The sequence below is a fragment of the Panulirus ornatus genome, chromosome 9 (genome assembly GCF_036320965.1).
Source record: "Panulirus ornatus isolate Po-2019 chromosome 9, ASM3632096v1, whole genome shotgun sequence".
Taxonomy (NCBI): Eukaryota; Metazoa; Arthropoda; class Malacostraca; order Decapoda; family Palinuridae; genus Panulirus; species Panulirus ornatus.
Window position 1 is genome coordinate 45,203,271 of NC_092232.1, and position 22,874 is coordinate 45,226,144.

General features: G+C 45.8%; 1 protein-coding gene across 2 annotated transcripts in view; it reads right to left on the reverse strand.

Annotated features, from left to right (window-relative positions):
- Positions 1–731: 731 nt before the first annotated feature.
- The window catches only part of LOC139750385 (uncharacterized), a 252,434-nt gene continuing 230,291 nt past the window's right edge, over positions 732–22,874 (reverse strand). For both annotated transcript variants that reach the window (XM_071665120.1, XM_071665119.1), the window contains exons 12-18: positions 21,027–21,215; positions 20,096–20,241; positions 19,685–19,820; positions 14,040–14,178; positions 12,972–13,159; positions 10,970–11,089; positions 732–5,766 (exon numbers count right to left, since the gene is read on the reverse strand). In XM_071665120.1, the coding sequence (XP_071521221.1) occupies positions 5,221–5,766; positions 10,970–11,089; positions 12,972–13,159; positions 14,040–14,178; positions 19,685–19,820; positions 20,096–20,241; positions 21,027–21,215 (1,464 nt within the window). In that variant the 3' untranslated portion in view covers positions 732–5,220. The remainder of the gene's footprint in view (positions 5,767–10,969; positions 11,090–12,971; positions 13,160–14,039; positions 14,179–19,684; positions 19,821–20,095; positions 20,242–21,026; positions 21,216–22,874) is intronic.

Consider the following 22,874-nt stretch of genomic DNA (forward strand, 5'->3'; position numbering starts at 1 on the left):
GTGAGTGGAGGGCGTAGCAATGAGGAAAACTGTGGCTACATCGCGGTTTGCCACTCCGAAAACCACGTCCACACTCTGTCGTCTGGTTCCTCAGTAGACACAGCTTCACCAGATGTGGCATAAAGCTCAGGGTCTGCGCAGGATGGCGACGCATCAGCGTGACCGAAATACTCTCACTTGGCATCGAATTCCTTGTGTGCATTTTCCCCTCTCCTCTGGAATTGCATTACATCTCTATGTTACTTGTATACCATTAAAGAAGTTTATTTTCATTATCATGACTCTAAATAGTAAATATTTAGGTAAGGATTTCATTCTATCATGATTCAACTTGGGTGTGCAGTGAAGGATGTTGACTTACCTCAAATATGGTGATATTACGTGAAGTATCATTCATTTATTTTCTGAATCCAAGACATCTCTCCAGTAGGCATAAAGTGTAGATTGTGTTTTATGATACTCTGCAATCCTTGTTGACCCACATCTAACGCTGGTTCGAAGTGTCATTCCAGTTCGACGTTGCAGATGATTTCTTCTAGTTATATATCTCATATTTCTTCATGTTTCATATATTTCTCTTGGGATTCAGTATCAAAGTTCCATAGTATATATATATATTTTTTTTTTTTTTTTTTTTTTTTATACTTTGTCGCTGTCTCCCGCGTTTGCGAGGTAGCGCAAGGAAACAGACGAAAGAAATGGCCCCCCCCCCCCCCATATACATGTACATACACACGTCCACACACGCAAATATACATACCTACACAGCTTTCCATGGTTTACCCCAGACGCTTCACATGCATTGCTTCAATCCACTGACAGCACGTCAACCCCTGTATACCACATGACTCCAATTCACTCTATTTCTTGCCCTCCTTTCACCCTCCTGCATGTTCAGGCCCCGATCACACAAAATCTTTTTCACTCCATCTTTCCACCTCCAATTTGGTCTCCCTCTTCTCCTCGTTCCCTCCACCTCCGCCACATATATCCTCTTGGTCAATCTCTCCTCACTCATTCTCTCCATGTGCCCAAACCATTTCAAAACACCCTCTTCTGCTCTCTCAACCACGCTCTTTTTATTTCCACACATCTCTCTTACCCTTACGTTACTTACTCGCTCAAACCACCTCACACCACACATTGTCCTCAAACATCTCATTTCCAGCACATCCATCCTCCTGCGCACATCTCTATCCATAGCCCACGCCTCGCAACCATACAGCATTGTTGGAACCACTATTCCCTCAAACATACCCATTTTTGCTTTCCGAGATAATGTTCTCGACTTCCACACATTTTTCAAGGCTCCCAAAATTTTCGCCCCCTCCCCCACCCTATGATCCACTTCCGCTTCCATGGTTCCATCCGCTGACAGATCCACTCCCAGATATCTAAAACACTTCACTTCCTCCAGTTTTTCTCCATTCAAACTCACCTCCCAATTGACTTGACCCTCACCCCTACTGTACCTAATAACCTTGCTCTTATTCACATTTACTCTCAACTTTCTTCTTCCACACACTTTACCAAACTCAGTCACCAGCTTCTGCAGTTTCTCACATGAATCAGCCACCAGCGCTGTATCATCAGCGAACAACAATTGACTCACTTCCCAAGCTCTCTCATCCCCAACAGACTTCATACTTGCCCCTCTTTCCAGGACTCTTGCATTTACCTCCTTTACAACCCCATCCATAAACAAATTAAACAACCATGGAGACATCACACACCCCTGCCGCAAACCTACATTCACTGAGAACCAATCACTTTCCTCTCTTCCTACACGTACACATGCCTTACATCCTCGATAAAAACTTTTCACTGCTTCTAACAACTTACCTCCCACACCATATATTCTTAATACCTTCCACAGAGCATCTCTATCAACTCTATCATATGCCTTCTCCAGATCCATAAATGCTACATACAAATCCCTTTGCTTTTCTAAGTATTTCTCACATACATTCTTCAAAGCAAACACCTGATCCACACATCCTCTACCACTTCTGAAACCGCACTGCTCTTCCCCAATCTGATGCTCTGTACATGCCTTCACCCTCTCAATCAATACCCTCCCATATAATTTACCAGGAATACTCAACAAACTTATACCTCTGTAATTTGAGCACTCACTCTTATCCCCTTTGCCTTTGTACATATATATATATATATATATATATATATATATATATATATATATATATATTATCCCTGGAGATAGGGGAGAAAGAATACTTCCCACGTATTCCCTGCGTGTCGTAGAAGGCGACTAAAAGGGGAAGGAGCTAAGGCTGGAAATCCTCCCCTCTCGTTTTTTTTAATTTTCCAAAAGAAGGAACAGAGGGGGCCAGGTGAGGATATTCCAAAAAAGGCCCAGTCCTCTGTTCTTAACGCTACCTCGCTGACGCGGGAAATGGCGAATAGTTTAAAAGAAAAAGAATATATATATATATATATATATATATATATATATATATATATATATATATATATATATATATATATATATATATATATATATATATTGTCGTCTGTTGAGTGATATATCACAGTCCTCACTATAAAGTTGTCTTAACGGAAGAAAAACAATTTTGAGGATTCACGAGGCGAGGTAACCCACAGGACAACGGTCTCGTTACCAACACAAGAGTGAAGTCTACTTGCCCAAGACGCGGTGGTGGCCAAACCTTGGAACTGTGTCATTCACCCACACTCGATGAACGGAGGAACCTGTGCCAAGTACAGAGCCTAGAGCGAAGGCTACCTGGATCTCCCCCAGTGATTTTATGATGGTAAAACATTGAAAAAAAATCTGCATCTGTTACATTAAATTCGATAAAAAAAATCTCGTTTAAGGAGAATTCTAAATCAAAGTAACAAAGCCAAAGAGTTCCAACACAGATGAAAGTAGTTTCGTACGTGTTTAATGGAAGGACTGTGGCTAGAGAGATGACCGTCATACAGCGGGTGGAGGTCAAAGGGAAAACTCTATGTTAGATATAAGATTATATTTTCATAAGAAATACATTTAAGAGAAAATGGTGGGTATCTCTACCCATAGAACACTTACAGTTAAGCAACGACCACTTAAAACTGAACGGATATGAGTAGATATTATCATTATCATTGTTACTATCATCATTATCATTACAAAATCCATTATCCAGAGACTCCGTTAGTCCCAAGGCTGCGCTACACTTAGCGGTAGAGGAGAGGATGGACACCTTTATATCAATCAGTTCTTTAGCGAGGCTGTACTCGCTTTCATGCACCTGTGATACACCCTCGCTAAAGTGACTCTTCCCTCGCAGTGTGGCCTCAAGAAATAAGAGTCCGGTAACACCAGAGGTTAAACATATTGATAATTCTAAGTGTTTCTACGCTCGGGAGTCTGCGTATTAACGTCTGCCTTTATCCAGCTGTGTCGCTAAATAAGTCCAAACTTTGGGTGGAGCCTAGCGCTTCTGAGTCTGGGTCGGGAATTAGGTTGCCACGGGTTAGTCTTGATGGATGTTGTCAAGCAACCAGAGGTCACCCCAGCCCTGTACACGACACTTAGTTCACTGCACTCATTCCAGATGGGCGACCTAGTGGCTTCACATTATCATAAAGATACCCCAGGATCAAGAGTGGATCCAAAGTCACCCGACCCCGGCATTTAAGGCCAAGTTTGAATGGAGAAAAACTGGAGGAAGTGAAGTGTTTTAGTTATCTGGGAGTGGATTTGGCAGCGGATGGAACCATGGAAGCGGAAGTGAGTCACAGGGTGGGGGAGGAGGCAAATGTTCTAGGAGCGTTGAAGTATGTGTGGAAGGCGAGAACATTATCTCGGAAAGCAGAAATGGGTATGTTTGAAGGAATAGTGGCTCCAACAAAAAAAATGTTATATGGTTGAGAGGCGTGGGCTATAGATAGGGTTGTGCGGAGGAGGGTGGATGTGTTCGAAATGAAATGTTTGAGGGCAATGTGTGGTGTTAGGTGGTTTGACCGAGTAAGTAATGAAAGAGTAATAGAGATGTTTGGTAGTAAAACGAGTGTGGCTGAGAAAGCAGAAGAGGGTGTATTGAAATGGTTTGGACACATGGAGAGAATGAGTGAGGAAAGATTGACCAAGAGGATATATGTGTCAGAGGTGGAGGGAACAAGGAGAAAGGAGAGATCAAATTGGAGGTGGAAGGATGGAGTGAAAAAGATTTTGAGCGATCGGGGTCTGAACATACAGGAGGATGAAAGGCGTGCAAGAAATAGAGTGAAGTGGAACAATGTGGTATACCGGGGTTGACGCGCTGTCAATGGATTGAACAAGAGCATGTGAAGCGTCTGGGGTAAACCATGGATAGTTCTGTGGTGCCTGGATGTGGAAAGGGAGCTGTGGTTTCGGTGCATTATACATGACAGCTAGAGCCTGAGTGCGAACGAATGTGGCCTTTGTTGTCTTTTCCTAGCGCTACCTCGCGCACATTTGGGGGGAGGGGGTTGTCATTTCATGTATGGCGGGGTGTGAACGAATGTGGCCCTTGTTGTCTTTTCCTTGCGGTTTTTTATGTGTGGCGGGGTGGCGACGAGAATGGATAAAGGCAGCATGAATATGTGCATGTGTATATATGTATGTCTGTGTATGTATATGTATGTATACGTTGAAATGTATAGGTATGTATATGTGCGTGTGTGGGTGTTTATGTATATGCATGTGTATTTGGTTGGGTTGGGCCATTCTTTCGTCTGTTTCCTTGCGCTACCTCGCTAACGCGGGAGACAGCGACTAAGTATAATGATAAAAAACAAAGATTATATATATAATTTCTTAACAAGGAATATCTAAGAAATATGCTGGCCTGAAATCTATCTACTGACTGTTGAAAAGAATTTCCTGAGTGTATTTGTGTACCATATGGTTGAGTTGATGTTCTAGACAATTCATATTCCTGTGGATACAGTATGACTAGTTCGAATATATATATATATATATATATATATATATATATATATATATATATATATATATATATATATATATATATATATATGCATTATACTTTACCCTCGAGATAAAGACGAAAAATATATAGAATTCATGCAAGTCAGAACACACATTAGACTACAGTTCACCTCATCACAAATGTACATTTGACTATCATAGTCATTTCTACCAAGCTGGCTGGATCAGGTTTAACTTTATATATTTCCGCACGATTTCTTCCTGACGAGCCACACCATCTATTCCGGGTAGCCGGTCACCTCTGAGTCCTGAATGTCGAACTTTTTTCCATTTTCTTCGACTACCTTGGTGAAGGCGACACCCCAGAAGACGCAGAAGAAGAGGACGTAGGTGGTCATGATCATTATGTAAGCCACCTTGTTGATGAACATGGGCCGAGCGTGAGGGTGTTTGGGTTTAATGGGAGGACCTCTGCTGCCGGAGGCGTCAGATGCCGGCAGCACCTTCATCGGGAAACTGGAGGGCGACGACGACTTCGAGAAGGAAAGGTCGGTGGAGGAGCCGTAGTGATGGTTGAACTCCACGATGGTGTGGGTGATGATGGTGAGGAAGGCAAAGACGATGGAGATGAAGAACCAGACGTCAATAAGCTTGAAATACGAGGTCTTGGGGAGGGTGTCGGAGATCTGGGAGAAGAGCGTGGAGAGCACCAGCAGCGCCGTCAGCGACACCATGATGCGGTTCTGGAAGTCGAACCACTTGAAGAGGAACGTAGTGAAGGAGATGATGTTGATGAGTGTTGTTGGTATGAAGATAGTCACCATCTGGAGTTAGTGCGGCATATTAGTGGTCATACACACACACACACACACACACACACACACACACACATATTTTTTTTTTTTTTTTTTGCTTTGTCGCTGTCTCCCGCGTTTGCGAGGCAGCGCAAGGAAACAGACGAAAGAAATGGCCCAACCCACCCCCATACACATGTATATACATACACGTCCACACACGCAAATATACATACCTACACAGCTTTCATGGTTTACCCCAGACGCTTCACATGCCCTGATTCAATCTACTGACAGCACGTCAACCCCGGTATACCACATCGATCCAATTCACTCTATTCCTTACCCTCCTTTCACCCTCCTGCATGTTCAGGCCCCGATCACTCAAAATTTTTTTCACTCCATCTTTCCACCTCCAATTTGGTCTCCCACTTCTCCTCGTTCCCTCCACCTCCGACACATATATCCTCTTGGTCAATCTTTCCTCACTCATTCTCTCCATGTGCCCAAACCATTTCAAAACACCCTCTTCTGCTCTCTCAACCACGCTCTTTTTATTTCCACCTCTCTTACCCTTACGTTACTTACTCGATCAAACCACCTCACACCACACATTGTCCTCAAACATCTCATTTCCAGCACATCCACCCTCCTGCGCACAACTCTATCCATAGCCCACGCCTCGCAACCATAAAACATTGTTGGAACCACTATTCCTTCAAACATACCCATTTTTGCTTTCCGAGATAATGTTCTCGACTTCCACACATTCTTCAAGGCTCCCAGGATTTTCGTCCCCTCCCCCACCCTATGATCCACTTCCGCTTCCATGGTTCCATCCGCTGCCAGATCCACTCCCAGATATCTAAAACACTTTACTTCCTCCAGTTTTTCTCCATTCAAACTTACCTCCCAATTGACTTGACCCTCAACCCTACTGTACCTAATAACCTTGCTCTTATTTACATTTACTCTTAACTTTCTTCTTTCACACACTTTACCAAACTCAGTCACCAGCTTCTGCAGTTTCTCACATGAATCAGCCACCAGCGCTGTATCATCAGCGAACAACAACTGACTCACTTCCCAAGCTCTCTCATCCCCAACAGACTTCATACTTGTCCCTCTTTCCAAAACTCTTGCATTCACCTCCCTAACAACCCCATCCATAAACAAATCAAACAACCATGGAGACATCACACACCCCTGCCGCAAACCTACATTCACTGAGGACCAATCACTTTCATCTCTTCCTACACGTACACATGCCTTACATCCTCGATAAAAACTTTTCACTGCTTCTAACAACTTGCCTCCCACACCATATATTCTTAATACCTTCCACAGAGCATCTCTATCAACTCTATCATATGCCTTCTCCAGATCCATAAATGCTACATACAAATCCATTTGCTTTTCTAAGTATTTCTCACATACATTCTTCAAAGCAAACACCTGATCCACACATCCTCTACCACTTCTGAAACCACACTGCTCTTCCCCAATCTGATGCTCTGTACATGCCTTCACCCTCTCAATCAATACCCTCCCATATAATTTACCAGGAATACTCAACAAACTTATACCTCTGAAATTTGAGCACTCACTCTTATCCACTTTGCCTTTGTACAATGGCACTATGCACGCATTCCGCCAATCCTCAGGCACCTCACCATGAGTCATACATACATTAAATAACCTTACCAACCAGTCAATAATACAGTCACCCCCTTTTTTAATAAATTCCACTGCAATACCATCCAAACCTGCTGCCTTGCCGGCTTTCATCTTCCGCAAAGCTTTTACTACCTCTTCTCTGTTTACCAAATCATTTTCCCTAACCCTCTCACTTTGCACACCACCTCGACCAAAACACCCTATATCTGCCACTCTATCATCAAACACATTCAACAAACCTTCAAAATACTCACTCCATCTCCTTCTCACATCACTACCACTACATATATATATATATATATATATATATATATATATATATATATATATATATATATATATATATATATATATATATATATATATACATATATATATATATATATATATATATATATATATATATATATATATATATATATATATATATATTCGAAAGTTGGTGTTTGAGTTTGGAAGAGTGTGTGAAAGGAGATAGTCGAGAGCAAATGTGCATAAGGGAAAGTTTACTAGGTTTAGCAGAACAGAGAGACAGGTTAGTTGGAGGAAGTGAAGTGTTTTAGATACCTGTGAATGGACATGGAAGCAAATGGAACCATGCAAGCGGAAGTAAGTCATTTGGCGGTGAGGGGAGGAAGGCTTCAGGAGAGAAAGAATGGCTTGAAATTGTCTAAAAGGTAAAGTCACGGGTCACTATGAGGGAAATTTGTGAAAAAGAGTGTGAGGAAGAGCTCCATAATGATGTAAAGAAAGATTATGGCGGATTACAAGAGTTAGGTGATTGTCTGTACTTAGGCAACTGGAAGCGAGAGGAGTGAAGAGGAGATGCACGTTTTCTGGAAGGAGCTGAGTGAGGCTGTCAGTAATACTGATGCGAGGGATCAGTTCTGGTAATTGATTTGTATATGATATAGTAGGTCATGTGTCAGTTGTGGGTGAAATTGGGGACCATGGGACACCCAGTCTTATGAATGGAAATGTTGAACAAGCTTGTGGAGCTGTGTGCTGAAAAGGAACTGGTGACTGGAAATACCTGATTTAGAAAGAGGGACATACATATGCATGATTGGATAATTAGGAAGGAGAGTAAGCGGGCATTAGTGGGTTATGCACTCCTCGGTAGGCGTGCAAAAAAGAGACTCTCAGATAGGAATGCACTGAGAAGGGCAGCTGGTGGGATGTCTAATGATATACTGGTGGGGGCGAATGTGAAAGTTTGTTGAGGATTTCGGATAAGAGTAAATGATATGGGTGAAATGAGAGCGATGAAAGTGAGTGAGCTTAGAGAAGAGGCTTGTGTATACAGAATCCAGGGGACTGAGTGTAGAGTGGGAGAAAGTGAGAATAAATGAAGCTAAGGAAGTGGGTGAGGATTGGCAGACATTCAGGGAAACAGTTTTGACATGTGCAAGAGAGTGTGTGGCACGCGGAAGGTGGGAAGTCGGCAAGCGAAAAAGGAAACCAAGCGGTAGGATAGCGATGTTATTGTAATAAAGAAAGAGAAATGAAAATAGGTTTAAAGGCATTACTTACAGGGAAGGAGTGCGAGTGATTGGTAGGTGTACAAGAGAAAGTAGCCCGATTTTCAAGAGGGAGGAGCACGGGACCAGAAAAGAGGGCAAATGAGAGCTGGTGTAAGCGAGTATCAGCTAATTTAAGGGAAAAAGGAAAATATTGTAGAAGGAGCTTAATAGCGCGAGAAAAACAAGCAAGGAAAAAATGGAAGATTTGGTGAAGGGAGCAAATGGGTAAGCAGCACTGGTCAGATGAAGTGGAGATGAAGTGAGTGTTGATGATAGAGTAGCAAATGTCGGGCGTTTGGGTCAGGGTGATATGCAAAATGAGAGTCATGGAAAGTATTTTGGTGAAGAAAGAAAACGTGGTGAAAGCCTAAACCTGGAGTGTGATGGGTGTCAGCTGCGTGTGGAGGGTGCCAGCTGTGTGTGGTGGGTGTTAGCTGTGTGTGGTGGTGGTGAGCTGAGGGTGGAGTGGTGAGCTGGGGATGTGGTTAGTGATGGTAAGCCAGGGGAGTGATGGCGATAAGCCGGTGGTGTGGTGGTGGGAGGCTGGGTGTGTGACCAGGGGGAGTGTGGTAGTGAGCGTGGGTGTAGTCGTGACCCGGAAAGTGTGGTCTACGTGGCGGGCCAGGGACGCGGTGGTGGTGCGTCTTGGGTGTGGTGAGTCAAGGTTGTGGCGTTGGTGGTGAGTTGGGGCTATGGTGGTAGCTGTGAGGTGGGTGTGTGGTAGCGGTGGTGAGTCGGGTGTGTGGTGGCGGTGGTGAACCGGGTGTGGCCGGTGTGTGGTGGCGTGGAGAGGCCAGGTGCATGGCAGCGGTGGTGAGGCTGGGTGTGTGGTGGCGGTGGTGAGCCGGGTGTGTGGTGGCGGTGGTGAGCCGGGTGTGTGGTGGCGGTGGTGAGGGCGGGTGTGTGGTGGCGGTGGTGAGCCGGGTGTGTGGTGGCGGTGGTGAGGGCGGGTGTGTGGTGGCGGTGGTGAGGCTGGGTGTGTGGTGGCGGTGGTGAGGTCGGGTGCGTGGTGGCGGTGGTGAGCCGGGTGTGTGGTGGCGGTGGTGAGCCAGGTGTGTGGTGGCGGTGGTGAGGCCGGGTGTGTGGCAGCGGTGGTGAGGCCGGGTGTGTGGCAGCGGTGGTGAGGCCGGGTGTGTGGTGGCGGTGGTGAGGCCGGTTGTGTGGTGGCGGTGGTGGGGCTGGGTGTGTGGCAGCGGTGGTGAGGGCGGGTATATGGTGGCGCTGGTGAGGGCGGGTGTGTGTTGGCAGCGGTGGTGAGGGCGGGTGTGTGGTGGCGCTGGTGGTGAAGGCGGGTGTGTGGTGGCAGCGGTGGTGAGGGCGGGTGTGTGGCAGCGGTGGTGAGGGCGGGTGTGTGGCAGCGGTGGTGAGGGCGGGTGTGTGGCAGCGGTGGTGAGGGTGGGTGTGTGGCAGCGGTGATGAGGGTGGGTGTGTGGTGGCGGCGGTGGTGAGGGCGGGTGTGTGGTGGTAGTGGTGGTGAGGGCGGGTGTGGTGCTGGCGGCGGTGGTGAGGGCCGGGTGTGCTGGCGGCGGTGGTGAGGGCCGGGTGTGTGCTGGCGGTGGTGGTGAGGGCCGGGTGTGTGCTAGCGCTGGTGGTGAGGGCCGAGTGTGTGGTGGCGCTGGTGGTGAGGGAGGGTGTGTGTTGGCGGCGGTGGTGAGGGCCGGGTGTGTGGTGGCGGCGGTGGTGAGGGCCGGGTGTGTGGTGGCGGTGGTGGTGAGGGCCGGGTGTGTGCTAGCGCTGGTGGTGAGGGCCGGGTGTGTGGTGGCGGTGGTGAGGGAGGGTGTGTGGTGGCGGCGGTGGTGAGGGCCGGGTGTGTGGTGGCGGCGGTGGTGAGGGCCGGGTGTGTGGTGGCGGCGGTGGTGAGGGCCGGGTGTGTGCTAGCGCTGGTGGTGAGGGCCGGGTGTGTGCTAGCGCTGGTGGTGAGGGCCGGGTGTGCGTGCTAGCGCTGGTGGTGAGGGCCGGGTGTGTGCTAGCGCTGGTGGTGAGGGCGGGTGTGTGCTAGCGCTGGTGGTGAGGGAGGGTGTGTGGTGGCTGACCTGTGTGGTGTAGAGGTGTTTCATCTGGATGAGCGTCTCCAGGCCGCTGTAGGGCTCCTCCGTCACCAGGCGGGACATCCTGATCCCTCCGATGGCGTACTCGGCCAGGTTGTCCCTTGCCTGTGGCGAGGCGTGTTAGTTACTCCTTACTGGGGCACCTGAAGGGTCGTTAGTCCACAAACAAGCAGTTGAGGGGTCGTTAATCCTTACTGGGAGCAGTTGAAGGGTCGTTAGTCCTTACTGAGGCAGTTGAAGGGTCGTTAGTCCTTACTGGGGGGTAGTTGAGGGTCGTTAGTCCTCACTGGGGGCAGTTGAAGGGTCATTAGTCCTTACTGGGGCAGTTAAGGTGTTGTTAGTCCTTACTGAGGCAGTTGAACGGTTGGTAGTCCTTACTGGGGGCAGTTGAAGGGTCGTTAGTCCATAATCGGGCAGTTGAGGGGTCGTTAGTCCTTACTAGGGGGAGCTGAAGGGTCGTTAGTCCTTACTGGGGCGGTTGAGGGGTCGTTAGTCCTTACTGGGGGCAGGTGAGGGGTCGTTATTCCATAATCGAGCAGTTGAGGGTCGTTAGTCCTTACTGGGGAAGTTGAAGGGTCTTTAGCCCTTACTGGGGGGAGTTGAAGGTCGTTAGTCCTTACTGAGGCAGTTGAACGGTCGTTAGTCCTCACTGGGGGGGAGTTGAAGGGTCGTTAGTCCATAATCGAGCAGTTAAGGGGTCGTTAGTCCTCACTGGGAGGAGCTGAAGGGTCTTTAGTGCTTACTGGGGGGAGCTGAAGGGTCGTTAGTCCTTACTGCAGTAGCTGAGGGGTCGTTTGGCATTATTGGAGAAAATATGGGGTATTTAGTCGTTGCTGTAACATGTAAAGGGTGATCAGTCGTTAATGAAGCACTAACAGGGCCGTTAATAGTTACTGCAGCAGCTACAGGGTCGTTTTTCGTGCTGCAGCAGTTTAAGGGTCGTTAGTCGTCCTTAGAGCAACTGTGGGATTGTAAGTAGTTACTGCAGCAGTTACGGGTCATTAGTCGATATTTCATTAGTTCGAGGTCGTTAATCGTTACTGGAGCAGTTACAAGGTCGTTAGTCGTCTCTGCGTCAGTTGCGTGGTTCTTAGTCGTTCCTGGAGCAGTTGTGGGATCGTTATCCATAAATGAAGTAGTTATAGGGTCATCAGTCGTTACTGCACTAGTTAATCGTTAATACAACAGCTGCAGGGTCGTTAGTCGTCACTGAAACAGGCATGGGCTTGTTAGCCGTTAGTGGAACAGCTGAGGGGTCGTTATTCGTTACTGCAACAAGTGAGGGTCATCAGTCGTTACTGCAATAGGTGAGGAGTCGTTGATCTTCACCAGCTGGCAAGGGTCGTTTATCAGGTCAACAAGTAAGGAATCATTACAGTCTCTCTACCACAGGTGGGGGCCCTTAATGTTCACCTCAACATGGAATTGGTTGTTTGTTAATTGAACAAGTGTAGGGTTGTTTATCGTTTCTGTATTCGCCATAGTTAAAGGGGTCGTTACGATTGGCTCTAACACCTGCGGACTGGTTTGTCGTTCCTAAAACAAATGAGGATTCGTACGTAGTTACTGCAACAATGAAGGGCTAACTGGTCGTTAACCCATGACAGCAACAGGTTGTGGAACCCATGACAGCAACAGGTGTTGGAACCCATGACAGCAACAACTTGTAGAGCCTACGACAGCAACAAATGGTGGAACCCATGACAGCAACAGCCAGTAGAACCCATGACAGCAACATCTTATAGAACCCATGACAGCGACAGCTAATAGAATCCACAACAGAAACAGGAGGTAGAATACACACCAACATTTCAGGTGACGTCAGGACCTGAGAACGAAGATCTACCGAACCCCAAGAGGATATCTAGACGCTTGTCTGAACGCGAGACTGCTTATCTCTTACTATCGACTGGACAACAGACGAAGGTGACTGGAGGGTTAAACCGAGCGTCAGCCTTTTACCTTGGCTTGCGGTGGGTGATCTTACCTCGTACCGGATGCCTCCGCCGTATCTCTCAAGGGTCACGTAGTTGTGAGTGTTCTTGTTGATCCGGAAGATCATGGAGCAGTAGTCGGTGTTGAAGGGGTAGTAGAAGAAGTCGAAGCTGCACTGGAAGACGATGGTGTACTTGCGGGAGATGCGGATGTAATTCTCCAAGCCCTGGTAGATGCGAGCTGGAGACACATCACAGGTGTTGGTCAGGGCCAGGTAGGCGATGGTGAGGGAGGGTTAGGGCCGGGAAAGTGGTGGTGAATGAACTGGGGCCGGGGAAGAGGTGGTGGTGAGGGAGTTGTGGTCAGGGAGGTGCTGGTGAGGGAGTTGGAGGGTATAGACGCAGTGGTGAGGGAGTTCGGCCCATGCAGGTGGTGGTGAAGGAGTTGAGGCCAGGAAGGTTTTGGTGAGGGAGTTTAGACCAACGCAGGTGGTGGTGAGGGGGTTAGACCAACGCAGGTGGTGGTGAGGGGGTTAGACAAACGTAGGTGGTGGTGAGGGAGTTAGATCAACGCAGGTAGTGGTGAGGGGGTTAGACCAACGCAGGTAGTGGTGAGGGGGTTAGACCAACGCAGGTGGTGGTGAGGGGGTTAGACCAACGCAGGTGGTGGTGAGGGGGTTAGACCAACGCAGGTGGTGGTGAGGGAGTTAAGCCCATGCAGGTAGTGGTGAGGGAGTTGAGGTCAGGAAGGTGTCGGTGAGATGGAGGTAGGTAGGTGATGGCGTTGGAACAGCATTGGTGAGGAAGCATAGGCTTGGGCTTGGGAAAATGGTGTTGAGGGAGGCAATGGCTTGGACGGGAGGCTGGGCAGGTGTTGGAAGCCAGGGAGGTACTGGGAACTAGGGAGGTGCTAAGGGTCGATGGAGTCCTCTATGGGAACTAAACAACATAGTCAGCCGGTCATTGTTCCATCATGAGAAGAAAATGTCAATTGAACGAGGAATAAACAAAATGGGAAAGCAATATATCATATGACATACGTTGGTCTTGAGGGAGTGAGTGAGTGCAGCTGAAGACTGACACTATGGATGTCTGGTGTGTGCGTCTGAGGACTGACTTACCTTCCTTGGAGTTCTCAATGTTGTCCCCGAGCGGTTCTCCCAGCCTCTTGATGGTGATCTTGCAGTCGGCGTCCACCACAGTGTGCTGGTTGTTCTCCGCATTCAGGAAGTCCACAATCGGCACCCAGATGTTCTCTGCCTGCACCAAACACTCCTCCTTACTCTACTGGAACTCTCTCTCTCTCTCTCTCTCTCTCTCTCTCTCTCTCTCTCTCTCTCTCTCTCTCTCTCTCTCTCTCTCCCTCTCTCTCTCTCTCTCTGAGTCATCATAACTACATCTGTATGACCAAACCTCACCTTACCTTAGAGGAACTCTCTTCATTCCACCGTAAGTCACAGTAAGTCTTGGTCTACCTCTATTTCCCCTCACCCTAGCACAACTCTCCTGACTTCACCCAGATTTTCATGTACATCGCCATAGGTCGTCTTATTCTAGTATGATTTTCGTTCTTCTGTTTAAGGAAAATTATTCTTCCTCCGAAGCTTAACTCTCACGTAAGCTGCTCAGTACGAACTCTGTCGATATCACAACTTAAGTGACCCATGACCATTTGCTTCAGTAAACCTCCTCCCTCTACCATACTCTGCATTAGTTTACCATGCCTCTGCATATTTACCAATTTCCTTCCTTACCTCTTCACATTTAGCTTCACTGACTGCCTGATCTGTAGAACTCAACTCTTCGTATTTCACTATTTCTTGACTCGTCTTACCTAGTTATGGATCCCTTAACTTCACCTAAAGACAGACACCACATTGATATTCCCCCCCACAACACTCTACCCTCCATGGATGCGGCTTCTGGCCACACCAGGCACCACACACTCACAGACCACACCACCACGCCTATGGATAAGAGACTTAACATTTCCCTCGATACCCAAGCACACAGACTGAGCAATGTAAAACCATTATTAATCTGTCTTGCCGTAAGTTTAATCCCGTGTTGGTAGAAGAGCCAATGGTCTATTGGCAGACAAAAATAAGCCACAGGGGAGAAAAGATGATGGATACAGTGACACATCAAGAAGACAACGTGATCATGTGAGCTCTAGGCATCAGGTCTGTAGCTACGTGAGGCGTGATCCAGTTATACGCTAGAATCACAGTGTAACGATAAGTTCTATGATGTGGTGTACGTGTTGAATCAACGTCGAGTGCAATGAGTGGAGATTGTAGACAGTATTTATGCAACGTGGGAGAACGTGTTACTGTTTCTAGAGTGGGGGGTGGTGTTAGTGTGAGGACGTGTGTGTCATAATGAACGTCGGGTAGAGCACACGGAAGTGTTTCTATGCTCGTGGAGCCCGTGTTGTTCTAAGCTCTGGCCGTTCTTTTCTACGCTCGTGGAGCCCCGTGTCTGTTCTACGGCCTCGTGATGTTAGGGGCCCGTCTGTTAGTCTGGGCCTGCTTTCACGCTCGTGGGGCCCCGTGTCTGTTCTATCTGCCGTCTGTTCTAGTTGGGTGAACGGGCTTTTCTCCTCGTCGTCTGTTCTACTTGTTTCAGCTCGTGGGCCTCAGTTGGCCTGTTCTAGCTCGTGGGCTTCTCTAGTCTGGCTTGTTAGCTCGTTGCGTACTGTGTCCCTATCCTCTTCTTTCTCCTCCTCTCTTTCCTCCTTTTGATACTATATCTATTCCTTCTTTCTTCTTCTCGTTCTTTCCCACACCCTCTTTGCTTCCTTCTCTTTCCCGCCTCTCTCACCCCCATCTCTTGAGTAATTTTCCTCAACGCCGTTTTTCGTCTCCTCTGTCGTCCATTGTCAAGCTCAAGCCAAGCATCTCATTCTGGAGTACGTCTTAGGTCCGTTCCATTTGCTGGAGTACCAGCCAATACATGCTCCGCCTGCAGGGTACGAGCGCCAGTGTGGCACCCCGCCCTCTGTTGGTGAGTCCGTGTGTGAGTTTTGTCGATTTTTCTTTTCATTTTAGATTGTTCCTGGGAGAGAGTCTGTAAACAGAGCAGGTGATCGTTGCGTTAATGAGTCTATAGCTCTCCCTCCTTCCCTCTCCTGGCTTTCTTCACCCTTGCCTTTCCCTCAGTTCTTAGCCCTCCCTCCACCCCTGCCTCTTTGCCGTCACTCTCTATCAGTTCCTGCCTCACCCCGCACCCTTGCATCTCCCCGCACTCCTGCCTCTTCTCCACCTTCGCCTTGCCCGCATCTCTGTCTCTCTGTACACCTTTGCCTCTCTCATTTAACAGTGCCTCTTCTCGCACCCTTGTCTCTCTCTCTCTGCATTCCTACCTCTCCTATATTGCTGATTCTCCCTCCATCCCTGCCTCTCCTAAGTCTCAGCCTCTCTTGGACTCTTGCTTCTTCTCCCAGTACCAATATCTTACTTAACTAAACCTTATTCTCATATGCAATTGATGTCGATGTATCTGTAAGCTAAATATAAAGTCAAAATTTTCCCTGAATAACCAAGGTGGTTATATATATATATATATATATATATATATATATATATATATATATATATATATATATATATATATATATATATATATATATATATATTTTTTTTTTTTTTTTCCACAACAAGGAACAGAGAAGGGGGCCAGGTGAAGATATTCCCTCAAAGGCCCAGTCCTCTGTTCTTAACGCTACCTCGCTATCGCGGGAAATGGCGAATAGTATGAAAAAAATGAATATATATATATATATATATATATATATATATATATATATATATATATATATATATATATCCCTGGGGATAGGGGAGAAAGAATACTTCCCACGTATTCCCTGCGTGTCGTAGAAGGCGACTAAAAGGGGAGGGAGCGGGGGGCTGGAAATCCTCCCCTCTCACTTTTTTTTTTTTTTTTTTTTTTTTTTTTTTTTTAATTTTCCAAAAGAGGGAACAGAGAAGGGGCCCAGGTGAGGATATTCCCTCAAGGGCCCAGTCCTCTGCTCTCAACGCTACCTCGCTATCGCGGGAAATGGCGAATAGTATGAAAAAAATGAAAATATATATATATATATATATATATATATATATATATATATATATATATATATATATATATATATATATATTGTTACGGAATTTTGTTCTGTGTATGTTGTATTATATTATACAGACTTAGTATTGTGAAACAAGTGCATGTCCGAAGCTTAGACCGTGGGAGCAAGGAGGGTGGGCAGTCAGGCAAGCTGCTGCGTCACATGATGATTTTGTGACCATCAGCAACTCAGGGGTAGTCTGTTTTGACAACTGCTTCTTTTCTTACACGTCGAAGCTTTGGAACTCTCTCCTTTCCCATATCTTTCCCAATAACAATGATGAGTCACATCTCAAAAACTCGTAAATACTTTCCCTTGTCTTTTATTTTTCCGTTTCATAATTCTTTTTGTATTTCAATTAAGCTCCGGCCTCGTTCTGGACTTCTGTCCGTGACTGGAGCCTTCAATACAAAAAATGTATGGCAATGAAGAGGACAACAATGAAAATCTTTTGAAGAAAGAATCATTGTCTTCCAACAACTTCAGCTCTTCATCAAATTCGGAATTAACTGCTTCTTGTGTATTTCTACAGAGTTTAGAGTATGTAGTAATATCTCAAAAGATCACTCGTTTTCGATGAATAATCAACTTTGTCCATAATCACAACTGTAACTTTTTATAACGAGAAATATCACTGAGTCTTCTATTATATCTAATACACAAATAGTTGTATCATTACATTTGATACACAAATAGTTGTATCATTACATTTGATACACAAATAGTTGTATCACTATATTTAATATACAAATAGTTGTATCATTATATTTAATACACAAATAGTTGTATCATTATATTAGTGAAGGTCATACAAACTGGATGGCTTTGTCGTTGGCAAAATTTGTAAACAGTTCCCTTTCTGGTCCACATGATAAAGGATTTTGCGCCAGGCATGATGCCAGACCCGAACACCACCAACCCCAACCCTACCATCCGGTAACGCTTGTTTACCAATGACATCTTAGGCACGTCTCTTCCTTTAGTATACCATCTGACTTTTCTACGTCTTCTATCTCATTTTTGTGTCTCCCCCGACGATGTGATCATTACACGAAAGTGCACTTGGGAAAGGAAACAAGAATTTGTATGTGACATTCATAAATCTGGAGGATGAATATAATAGGGATGATATAGATGCCTTATGGAAGGTCATACAAATATACAAATATATAGTTTGAGAAGGAAGCTGCTAAAAGCAGTAAGTTTTCATCACTGGTGTAAGGCATGTGTACGAGTGGGAAGAAATGAAAGCAAGTGGCTCCAAGTGAAGGTTGGTCAGCGGCAAGGATGTATGTCACCATGGCAGTTTGATTTTTAGATAGGGTGTTAAGGAAGGTAAATGAAGGTCTTCGAAAAAGAAACGAGGAATTCGTCTGTAGGGGATGAGGGAACTTGGGAAGTGAGTCAGTTGTTGTCTGCTGATGACAGCATTAATGACAGATTCGCGTGAGAAACTGCAGAAGTTGGTGACTGGAGAATGTGTGGAAGGAGGAAGTTGAGTGGGAATGTGAATAAAAGCAAGGTTATTGGGTTTCAGTAGGGCCAAAGGACAGGTTAGTCGGGATGTGAGTTTGAAACGGAGAAAATTTGGAGGAAGTGAAGTGTTTTAGAAACCTGGAAGTGGACATGGCAACAAATAAAACCATGGAAGCAGAAGTAGGTCATAAAGCTAGTAATGGGTGAGGGTTCTGGGAGCACTGAGGAATGTGTGGAAAGAGAGGTCGTTATCTGTGTGTGCGAAAATGGGCGTGTTTATATATATAAGTGTGAAGGAGAATGGGTGTGTTGGAAATGAAATGTATGAGGACAATATGTGATGTGAGGTAGGTTGATCGAAAAAAAAGGGTAAGAGAGAGGTGTGGAAATAAAACAAGCGTGGGTGATAGAGCTGATGAGGGTGTTCTGAAATGGTTTAGATATATGGAGAGAATTGGTAAGGATAGGTTGACAAAGAGGATACATGTGCCAGAAGCAGAGGGAACAACGAGAAGGAGGTGACCAGTTGGAGGGATGGAGTGAAAAAGATTCCCAGTGTTCGGGGCCCGAATATGTAGGAGGGTGAAAGGCATGCACAGGATATGGTGAATTGGAATGATGTGGTGTGCAGAGGTCAACGTGCTGTCACTGGACTAAGCCAGGTCATGTGAAACGGCTGAGGAACTATGAAAAGGTCTTTCGGGCCTGGTTGTGGATAACGGGCTGTGGTTTCGGTGCATTGCATATGATAGAGAGAGAGGATGCGGGATAATACGGCTTTTCCTCGTCTCTTCTTGGCGCTACCTCGCTAACGTGGGAAATGGCGAACAATATGAAAAAAGGGAAATTTTTACGGACTCCCTTACTCGTTTAAGGCGTCATAAAGATGTGTCCTCTCGCCTAACATCATACCCAGTAGAATGCAGTACTGAAGAGATTTCTGAGACGGTCGTGTGTGAAGTGGTCTACATTTGGACACCTTTGCTGAAGCGGGAGTGTGAACAGTGTGTCGGTGGTAGAGCAGAGACTATGATCTCACTGCGTAGGTCATATTTCCTAACTCTGGGATTCAATCTATGCAACTATGGAGGGAGTGTAAGGCCTGTGTTAGCTAGGGTCAAACAACAGCCAAGATCATATACGTGACCGAGTGCTACAGCTGACCTCAGTGGGTAGGATGATGTTGAGCTGACGGTCGCTCCGCAGGTGCTTGAACTGGAGGCGTTGGTCCTTCCAGATCATCCGCACCAGCAGCTCCACCGTGAACCTGTTGTTGATGGCGTCAATACTGGCGAAGGAACTGTCGGGGGAGAAGGAGAGATGATGATGAGTCAGTCGCCGGGCACCGAGCCTAAGAGGGAGGTGGTGGGGATCGTGGCACAAAAGCTTCAAAATCAAAAGGAAAAACTATCCCTAAAGTTTTACAGACTATAATAATGTTGTACAAATGTTTATAAAAGGTTGTATTTGTCTCATAATCATGACTGGCTTTGATACTCTTTAGTTGACGTATCTCCACGTCCTATGCCGATCCATCCCCTTGGAAACCGTTAGTCTCCCAATCTGTTAGGTTACCTGAGGGTGAGGTTGAGGTAAACTGGCAGGGCTGTGTTGACGATGCTGGGTGGTGGGAGGGTAGGCTGGTAACCCTTGGGCCTCACCACAGTAGAGCAGTCCAGCTCGTCTGACATGTCGGGACACTGGACACGACGGTCACACACCTGAGGCAAACCTCCCCCTTAATAATGAAGACATCAACAGAATATTCACCCGCTTCTTAGAATACGTGAGCTGATTTGGAAGCAGCTAACTTGATTTATATAGATCATGAATGGAATTTGTGGTTATCTTCATTCAGGTTAATCTATTAGTGTACTGGTAATGGTATGTGTGTGTATGTGTGTGTGTGTGGAAAAGTCTACCTTTCATCTTACCCGTAAGGATTATGTCAAAGGTAAATGGGTATTATTGATTAAATGTAGTGAAGATCCTAGTTAGCGAAGTTACAGCTATAGTGAATATGAGATTGTAGTGCAGTGATGATTCGCTGTAGTGAAGATGTAAGTTAGTGAAGGCAAAGGTATAGTGAAGATGCAGTCTTTTGAAGATGGCCTTTTTGAACTAATTTCCAGAATGATCCAAAGGAAGTTGAAGACAAGCCGATGGCCACCTGAAGAAGAGTGTTATTCCACAGCCGCTGGTCCCTCACATAATTCTGTACGATCCTAACAACTTGGCGAGAAATCATTTGAGAATCACACTGAAAAACCATACTTGAAAATGAAATGATTTTGGTTGTCATGTTTTCTTACGTTAAGATTATAGAAATTTTGTTTGTTCTAAGAGGTGAAAAAAAAAACTGTCGTGTACCAGAGATCATCATCTGATGTTTAAGGAAGAACACGTCCTCGGTGCCATCACCAGTGGCGTTGAGTGATGCAAGCAGTGTGAGCTGCTGTGGAGGCCAATGGAAACGGGTCGGGGTGGAAGGCATCAGCGTCCTTACCTGGTTGATGTGGATGCAGGTGCCATCGTCGCAGGTGAACTCCTCGTTCTTGGCGCACTGGGTGAGGGTCAGGCTCTGTGGCACTCGCTTCTTCTCCCCACAGAAACCGTGCGAGAACTTCCACAAGTGCCGGCCCACTGGGAAGTCTAGAGAGCCGTCGTCTTCCATCTGGGCGTATGTGTCGTTGACCTTGGGTTAGTTCACGTCCAGGCCGTCGTGAGGGACCCACAGTAACAGGGAGGAAAATGTGTCTTTGGCGTCACAGAAAATTATAGAATATATCACATGTACAGGTTATAAACATTCATCCTGATGAGACATATATACTTACATCCGGATGAGACATATATACTTATATCCTGAAGAGACATGTATATTTACATGCTGATGAGACATGTTTAATTACATCCTGAAGAGACATGTATAATTACATCCTGAAGAGACATATACTTACATCCGGATGAGACATATATACTTATATCCTGATGAGACATGTATACTTACATGCTGATGAGACATGTATACTTACATCCTGTTGAAACATACAGTACTACACCACCATACCATTCGGTGCAAATGAAAGAGATCTGTTAGTGTGAATCTGTGTTTGTGTGTGTGTGTGTGTGGAAAATGTTTACCTTCGGCTCGGTTAAAGGGCGGTAGTATCGAAGCTGTTGTGGCTTACTGAAAAGAGCAGTCAAGGGCGTAGCTACCTCATTCTTCGCCTCTTTCATTGTCCTCAGACACAGTGTATCAGGATCTTCCGTGTTAGTCATCTTCACTCTGTTGACTGCTAATCGCGCGTCTTCAGCTCGTATATCAATTCGTTGCAGAACATTCTCTTATCAGTGAAACTGAATACATGGGTTGTGTCTTCGGTTATATGTAAAGATGCAAGAAAAAAAAGTAAATTTTTTTTTGCAATGGCGTTGTTACCTTGTCACCGTTTTCCCCAATAGATGGACCAGTTGATTGGATAATGATATAACAATAAAATTCCTTACGGTTTCTTTTGATATTTTCTATTATAAACGCTTCACCTTGACCTTATGTTTTGCCGTAACAAGTCTCAGTTTCTCTGAGCAGACGTAAATAACTTACTCTATCATGGTTGTTGTTTGTCTCCTTGAGATTCTTTTGAGCTACGTTTTCAGATAAGAGGCACTTTTCTACTTCATTGGTCCACCACCTTGGCTTCGTTTTAGATATAGACAATCTAACTACATATGGGCTCATATGTTCTCCCTACCGCTTCGAAAGTTTTACTGAAGCTCTTCCAAGTTACGGTCATGTCGTGTTCATTGACCACATCACTCCAGGTCTGCCTATTAAGAGCAATGCAAAGATGACTAAACTCTGCAAGTTTTAAATCGAGTATTTTTTGCCGTGTTGACCAACATCACATAAAGTGTTGGAAGTGACCTCATAAGGAATCTCTCGGTGATCGCTTGTGCCAAACCTTTCTCCAACTTCAACAATATCAACACAATCCCCATCTGTATTAGAACTAAATCTAATATTTTTCGTCACTTGTAGGTTTCTCCAATGATTAGAATTGGGCGCTATCAAGCAAATCTAGATTAGAATCCACACCTGGGGCTGACAGAAAGAGATTAAACCCCCAGGACTTAGATATCGGTATGTTAAAAAGTCTCTTAGAGAATCTTGTTTAGTTAAAAGGTTTCTGCTTCCTGATCATAGAGTCTATCGCGTACGTCTGGCATCTGTGCAAGGAGCCCTAAAATGAGTCCTGTTATCTTCTTACAAAGCTTTCCTGTAATTTCCAGAGCAAATGAGGTCGAAGTTCTCAACGGTTACAACGTTGTTCACTACGTGATTGAAGTGAGC